Here is an 8,315-nt window from a genome sequence, read left to right as displayed (position 1 = left end):
ATTTTTTAAATTATATTTTAGCGTCTCCCTTAGTGGTTGAATGCTTGCCCTGGTACATTCTAGGTTCTAGGTTCAGTTCCCAGAGCCAGGGATTATAATAGTAAGGACCAAGAAAAATATTACAATGTTACTGTTTATTTTTAAAACCACCTAAACTTAAAATTGTCTTCTTCTTTGTAGGATATGGAGATGTGGATGGTCTTAATCTGGAGGATGCACTGAAAGAAACTTCCTCAGTAAAGCGTGAGTCAAGCCAAAAAGTCCACAAAGCAAGCACTAGTGGTCCAGTGTAGACCACATGCACAATCTTGCCTTCAGCAAAACAGACACACACAATACAGTTGTATCTCCATCCACCTGTTTGTCTTCGCTTACGTGTACAAGGCTTGCGTCATCTAGTTATATGAGTGTTATCTTCCTTTTTCATTTATTGTATATCGAATCCATGAGAGAATTTGCATATGCCTCAGCCTCTTCCCTACTGTCCAAAAAGAGAACTTTGACCTGTTTCATTTCTGTCAGGTTTTTTTCTGTTTTGAGACAGGTTCTCTTAATTTAGCCCTGGCTGTCCTGAAATTCTTTTCTCTGTGCTGACCAGGCTGGCTTTGATTTGGATCCTGTGCTAGAGCATCAGTGACTCTTGGCCACTAATCTGCATTCTAGTTTCAGAACTCATGTCATTTTATCATTCCTCAGTGTGATCTACAATGGCCTCAGGGACGGATACCAAGGCTATTCTCACGATGTGACTCTGCAAACCAATTAGCTGATATTTTACAATCTGCTCCCCTTGTCCTCCCTTCTCCTTACAGAGAGATGGGACCATTTCAGCACCACGACTAGGAGGCCAGTAACAACCAGAGCCCCAGCAAATCCAGCAGGTAACAAGACTTGCCTGAAATGGGAAGTGGAACTCCATCTAGGACAGTATCAGGAGGAGCACATATGAAAAGCCAGCAAAGGCATCCATCTGAATGTTAGATTGAATTCAATAGAATCCTATCTGGTTGGTTATTGTGCCTTATGTGAAGGCAGAACATTTTACTTCCCGATTGCTTTGGATGATGACGATGGCTGTCAGAAACCAGGTACAGGAGGCAGAAGAGGTGGGCTGGACCTGACTGAAGCCACAGGCTATCCCCATAGCTCCCCAGTGGCATAACTACAGTATAAACATGAGCCATTCCTAGCCTAGCAGAGTAGGACAACCTCAGGCCACAGGAGAACTCTTTAACGAAGATGCTCAAACATTTTCTCTAAATGCTCTAAGTTTTTGAAGATCTCAAGAGAATTTGTTTATGTGGGTCACATCTATAAATATTTCTCATCTGAGAACTTAAAACTGAAAAACTGTTATTAATCTAAAGAAAATATAAAGCCATATGCATCGACATATGTGGCATATTTTTATGAGAAATAACTGTGCTTATAAGATGAAAACACAATTTAGAATGATGAGTGACATTATTTTCTGTAATGTGTGGCTTAATTAGAATACACCAGGATGCTTTGTGTGTGTGCTGCTGTGAGCTGGGGATGACCTGGGACTCACTATGTAAACCACAGTTTTCTAGATAGACTAGACTGGCCTCAAAATCACAGAAATCTATCTACCTGCCTCTGACCCCCTCCCTCTTCCCCTGTGCTGGGATTAAAGATATGCATCACCATGCCAGGCTCCACATGAATTCTTATATCTGCATCTGAACTGAGCTGTTATAAGTTCCTGAGGTCCAATGCAATATGTGAAGAAAATCCAGGCTCATGCAGATATACAATAGAAAAAGGAAAAGGAACTTAATGCACTTTAAAATTTTTTTTAAAACTTATTTATTTATTCTTTCATTCATTAACTCATTCACTCACTTATTCACTCTGTATCCCAATTGCTTCCAGTTTTCCTGCCCTCCTCACACAGTCTCTCCCTTTATCTCTTCTCCCTTTCTTCTCTGACAGAGTGGTCCCCCCCAGGGTATCTGCCCCCACCCCTGGCACATCAAGCCTCTGCAGGGCTACATGCATCCTCTTCCACTGAGGCCAGACAAGGCATCCCAGCCAGGGAGATAGTATTCATAGGCAGGCAACAACTTTAGAGACAGCCCCTGCTCCAGTTGTTTGGGGACTTAAATGACCAAGCTGCACATCTGCTACATATGTGCAGAGGGCCTTGGGCCAGCTTGTGTATGCTCCCTGGTTGGTGGTTCAGACTCTGAGAGCCCCAAGGGTCCAGATTAGTTGACCTTGTTGGTCTTCCTGTGGAGTCCATGTCCTCTTCTGGTCCCTCAATCCTTTCCCCAACGCTTCCATAAGACTCCCTGAGCTCCATCTAATATTTGATTGTGGGTCTTTGCATCTGTTTCAGTTAATGTGCCTTTGAGATCAGGTGAGACATTCTTTTCAGACAGGACACTAAAGGCTGACTAGTGGCTGTTTCTCCTAGAATAATGCAGTGTGAAGCATAAAGTGTATCCGTGAATGCTCCTTGTTCAGCCCCATTGAGCCCCATTGAATTCTTCTATTCTTTGAATGGATCATCCATGGTTTGCTAGCATTGTGCATTGGTCACGTGGAAACACTGGTACCCTGACTAATGCACAGTGCCTATATTTCACTATATTGTATTACAGAATCACACCAATTGCTATTGCCACCTACCTCATTGAAAAAAGCCTTTAGCAAGCCATATGAGGTGGCATACACCTATAATCCTAGCACTGTGGAGGCAAAGGCAGGAAGAAAACCCAAAGTTTGAGGCTAATCCTGCCTATATTGCAAGTTCCAGAGTAGCCAAGGTTATAATAACAGGATTGCTTGTCCAAAAACAAATAAAAAATAAATGATGAATAAAATAATACTTTTAAAAATCAGCTAGATGTTGAAAAGCTACTCATATCACTGTCACCAGAAAGGTTTTTGAAAATCCTATATTTTAATTTAAATTCCAAGTTTTGTTATTGGAAGCAGATATGATCAGGGAGACTGGCGGGATGATTTAGTGGTGAAAAGTGCCAACTGCTCTTTCAGAGGATGACCTGGGTCAGTGAGCATGGCAGCTCACAGCTGACTACAGTTCCAGCAGATCTAACTTCATAGTCAGGAAAGGGTGGCACAGATTCGCTTACAGGCAAATCACTTGTATACAGAAACTAAAACAATTTTGAAAAACTAAGATCCCATCAGGGTTTGTGTTCAGGTAATAGAAATTCTATTCATTTGCAAGGAAATGTCTGACACGTATTCAAGTTGGCATAACAGTTGTTATTTAAATGTACTCTTACTTTCTGTAATTCAGGGAAAACTCTCTGCAGAGGAAAGTGCCCCAAGCTGCCACGAGTGTGCCAGTCTGTGTGTTTAGGGTGTTCTTTAAACCATTCAAACACGCTTCTATGTCAGAGAGAATTTTTATTTTGCTCACTTAGTCTGAGACAGGGTCCCACTATGTAGCCCCAACGGATGTCGAACATGTCATTGTAGACCAGGATAGCTTTGAATTCACAGAGATCTGGCTGCCTGTACTTTTTAAATGCTGGCATTAAAGGTGTGTGCAACAACCAGGCCATACTTGACTAAAAATATTTCTACTTTGTAATAATTTTCCAGTGCTGCTAACCACACTACACTAAATAAATTTAGCAGTTTAAAGTAATATTCACTTTTCTTTTACATTTTCCTGTGATGAGTCTCAAATTTATCTTTATCCTGTGTTTTAAAATTGAAATCTTATTTTGGTTTGGCTTTGGTATGGGGAGATTTTTGTATTTCCTTTTTTCATAGTCTTGCTATGTAGCCAAGCTGGCCTCCAATTTGCCTTCCTTCTTCCTCTGCTTCCTCGGTACTGAGATTAAGGCACGTACAATCATATCTGACAATATTACATTTTCATTTGTAGTTCATCATAGATTAAGTCCCATGTTCTCTTCACCCAGGTTCCCACAGATAACTTCTTGTACTATCTTGGCACATAGATGCAGTCTGTCCATTTTGCAGTTTTATTTGTACATGAAAATAGTATTTGGCAGTTTGTGCATCTGCCATTCTAGTCAGATACTGAATAGTTCCATTACCGTAAGCACTCCATGATCCCATTGTACAACCATAGCAGCCTGCCTTAAATCTAGCTACCTTTCTCCATTCCTTCCCTAATCCCACTAATCTGTTTCCCATTTGTAAAATGTCATTTCAAGAAGGTTATATAAATGTCCTGTGCTATGTTGAGCTTAAAGAAGGATGAATCAGAAATTTCTGTCCATCCTAGTGGAACAGATAGAGAACATGCTTGTAATAATAGTGGGCTCTCTCCTTTCTCCTTTTATTTTATGTGGGTCTCCCAGCTTATGTGGTGGTTAACATATTTAGTGTCTGTTTACATTTAGGGTCTTTCCCTCTTAGTTAATGGTCCTCAGAGATACCTTACAGAAACACTTGACAATATGATTTACTGATTTCCCATATACTTCTTTATCCAATGAAGTTGACCATCAGGATTAACTATCATAGGCCCAATTTAGCTTCACTCTTGGCAGTGTCTCCTACAAAGCAGCAGTCCAGTTATCAGTTGATGCCAAATTGAAATCAGAGGTTCTGTGAACTTCCTTTGGGTCCCCTGATGAATGACCACAACCTTTGCTGCTTAAACAACAGAGACCCATCTTATAGTCATTAAGATACAAAATGCAGAATAAACAGGATAGGCTGCAGTAAGCAAGGCTGCATTCCTTTTGGGGGCTCTGTGAGGGAGTGTTTTCTCCCCCTTTGCCATCTACATTCTTTGACTTACTTCTTCCATCTTCAAAACCATGGACATGCTAGTGCTTTCCCTTTTCAGTTTGTCTGGTTTTGTGTATCTTTTTGTAGCTCAAGCTGATTTATAACTTGTTATCATGAGTCTGCCTGTCAAATTCTGGGATTATAAGTGTGTACCATAACACTTGGCTCTTACAGGTCTTCTATGCATATAGTTCTGTCACCTGCAGACAGTTTTCAGCACCCTTTTCTTGTTCTTGCTAGTACTGCAGGTACTCCGTTGAATAGAATTCATAGAGTGGGCATGATTGTCTTGTTCCTCGGGCTAGAAGAAAAGCTTTCAGTGTTTTCCCCTTGACTATGATGTTCCCTGTTCCCTAATCTTATGTGGTCATCATTCAGTTGAGTTATATTACTGTCATCTTAGTTACTTTTCTAGTTGCTGTAAGAAAATACCAGGACAAAAGCCACTTAAGGCAGTTATTTTTGCCCAGTTGAAGTGATGACGGTGTGTGCTCAGCTCACTCTGTCCCTTGTGTACAGGCTAGGATCTCATCCCAAAGAGCCATGCCATCTACCGTGGGTGGTTCTTTTCAACACAATTAACCTAGTCAAGATGATCTCCTACCACATAGCCAGAGGCCTATCTCTCAGGTGGTTCTAGAGCGCATCGAGTCAACAACTCAGGTTAATCACCACAGCTTCTATGGCTAATATGTGGATAATTTCCACCAAAAAGATGTTAAATTTTGTCAATTTCTCTTTCTATACCTACTGAGATTATCCTACATGATTATACCTACATGATTTTTATGCTTCATACTTTTACTGTTTAATGATTTAATTTATGTTAAGCAATCCTGTGTCGCAGGCATAAATCCAGTTTTGGTCATAGTGTGCAGTCTTTCACATGTGCTGTTGAATTCTGTTTGCTAATGTTTCCTTGATGATGTTTTGCCTCTGTCCATGTACTTTTGATTGTTTGTGGCATTCTCGTCTGTGTCACATGAGGGTCATGCTGTTCTCATGAAGTGAACTTGGAATTATTTCCTCCTCTTCAAATCTTCAAGATTTTGAGAAGGATTTGCTCTAATTTTTCTTTGAATTCTTCAAAGAATTCATTTCTATAGCCTTCTTTTACCTGGATATTTCTTTGTTGGGAGGTCTTTGATTATTCTAATTATTATTCATCCATTTACATTTTGACTTTTCATTATCATCTTAATAGTTTGTGTGCTGCTAGAACGCTATCCATTTCTTCTAGCTTGTCTGATTTGTTGGAACCTGTTGTCCATTGTAGTTTCTTGTGATCTTTTGTATTTATTTAGTATTCGTTGCAGTGTCTCCTGTCCCTTTTATAATTTTGAGTCATTAGAGCAGAAATAAAGGTTTTCGATCTTGTTTACTTTTTTCAAAAAGCCAACTCCAGATTTCCTTCCTTTGCTCTCCTCTGCCTTGTCTTCCCCCTTTGTTCTGTGGAATACCCTAGGACCTCTGCGTAAATGTATGCTTACCTCGGAGCTACCCCTCCAGCCCATGGAACCTTAAATCCATTAAAGCTTCCTGTTGATTTTCTTGTCTAGAATTCTTTGTCTTTCCTCCTTTCTCCACATCCTCCTAATCCTTCTGTGCCACTTCTTCCTCTTCCTCTCTCTTTTGAGTCTGAGTCTTACTATCTTGGCAAGTAGTCCTAGCTGACTCTCAAATGCAAGGTCCTCCCACCTCAGCTTCCTGAGTGCTGTCCCGCACCAGGTGGCTCGGCCTTTCTAGCTTCTTAACAGCTTTTCCTCTTATGGGCCATGTTTCTGTTGTCAAATGTGTGAACTCTTTACCAAGCATTCAATTCTGAAACACTTCCTTCTGAAAATTTTATGGTTTAATATTTAAGCAAATATAATTTATCCATTTGCAGTTAATTTTATATAAAATGAAACCCATTGCTTTTTATTTCAGAAATCTAATTATTCCAGTACCTTTTCTGAAAAGATTTGTCCCTTCTTTGAGTTCCTTTGCATATGCATAAAAAATCACTTGAGCAGATCTGAGGTCTTTTGAGCTCTTCATTCTGTTCTGTTGCCTGCATCTATCTATCTGCCACATCTTTGACAAATGTTAACTATAAAATGAGCCTTAATATTAGACAGAGTGATTCATCCCACTTTATTCTTTTTAAGGTTTTAAAAAGCTAATCTGAGGTTCTGCCTTCCCCCCAAAATTTTAAATCAAATCTGACTATTTCTGGAAAGAAGCAGTCAGTGGGACATCTATAGGCTTGCATTGAACATAGAGAGCAGTGTGGGAGCTGATGTTGTCACTCTGGTGCAATTTCCTGTGTGTGTGTGTGTGTGTGTGTGTGTGTGTGTGTGTGTGTGTATCCATCCTCTTTGTTTTATACCTTTCAACCTTTAGGTTTACTTTACCTGAACATAATAATTTCATGCACCTCTGTATTAAATACTTTGCTTTCTGAGACACTGCTGAAGTGAGCCCAATAGCATCAACATGTAATAGTTATGACCATATGGCATCCAAAATTCAGCACTCACAAAATAGAACTTCCTGCACTCTGTGAAATTAGAGTGGTGGCAATGAGATTGCTTTGCTCCTGATCATACTCCTTTATTCTAGACATGACTCAGCTGCTCACATTGTATCCACACCAGGAAGCACAGAGACAGAGACAGGAAGTGGGCTAGCGAAGCTCAAATGTCAGCTTCCAGTGACATATTTCCAAAAAGCAGGGCTCAAGTGTCTCAATGCATGAGCCTATAGGGTCATTTCAGATTTGAACTACAACACCCATTCAATGGACTTGTGCCCATTTGTTGTTTTGTAACATTGCACGTTAGTTGTTTGGAAAACATTGTTTTTTTCTTTCCTTTTTTTTTTTTTTTTTTTAAGGCACAGTTTCTCTTGACTGTCCTGGGACTCATTCTGTAGACCAGGCTGTCTTCAAATTCAGAGATCCTCCTGCCTCTGCTTCTCAGAATGCTGGGATTAAAGGTGTATGTACATCGCCATCAACTCCAAGATCTTTTCATGCCAGTTGCCTAATTATATGATTTTTTCTTTAGCCTGTGTATTGATTTATTTTCAGATCTTATCTAGCTAAAGTGTCATATTTCCCATGGTCTGAATAACCCTCACTGTGCCCCTCCTCCTTGGCAATTGAAACTCCAAGCCTTGCCCTTCATTCATTGTTCCCCCCTCCCCCCTCTCTCTCTCTCTCTCTCACACACACACACACACACACACACACACACACACACACTAGTTTCCCTCCTCTCTCCTACCTCCTCTTTTTTGTTTGTTTTTTAATTCTGTGCTTCTTGTGAATGCCTGGTGCCTAAGGAGGACAGAAGAGGGGATCAGATCTCATGGGACTGGAGTTACAGACAGTTGTGAGCGGCCATGTGAGTGCTGGGAATTGAACATGGATCTAAGCAGCCATTGCTTAACCACTGAGTCAGGTCTCCAGCTCATATCCATTTATTTCTTTTGATGCTTGTACTTTTTAAAAATTATTTTATTAGATATTTTCTTCATTTACATTTCAAATGCTATCCCGAATG

The 8,315-nt window shown here is 40.2% G+C and overlaps 1 protein-coding gene across 4 annotated transcripts in view; it reads left to right on the top strand.

Annotated features, from left to right (window-relative positions):
* Positions 1–8,315, top strand: part of Cd99l2 (CD99 molecule like 2) — a 68,757-nt gene that overhangs the window by 40,523 nt on the left and 19,919 nt on the right. For 2 of the 4 annotated variants that reach the window (XM_029534395.1, XM_029534396.1), the window contains exons 2-3: positions 181–243; positions 813–881. In XM_029534395.1, coding sequence (XP_029390255.1) covers positions 181–243; positions 813–881 — 132 coding nt within the window. The remainder of the gene's footprint in view (positions 1–180; positions 244–812; positions 882–8,315) is intronic. The other 2 variants (XM_029534397.1, XM_029534398.1) reach the window with 1 other exon arrangement.

The sequence above is a fragment of the Mus pahari genome, chromosome X (assembly GCF_900095145.1).
Source record: "Mus pahari chromosome X, PAHARI_EIJ_v1.1, whole genome shotgun sequence".
Lineage (NCBI taxonomy): Eukaryota > Metazoa > Chordata > Mammalia > Rodentia > Muridae > Mus > Mus pahari.
This window is presented reverse-complemented; position numbering and strand designations above follow the sequence as displayed.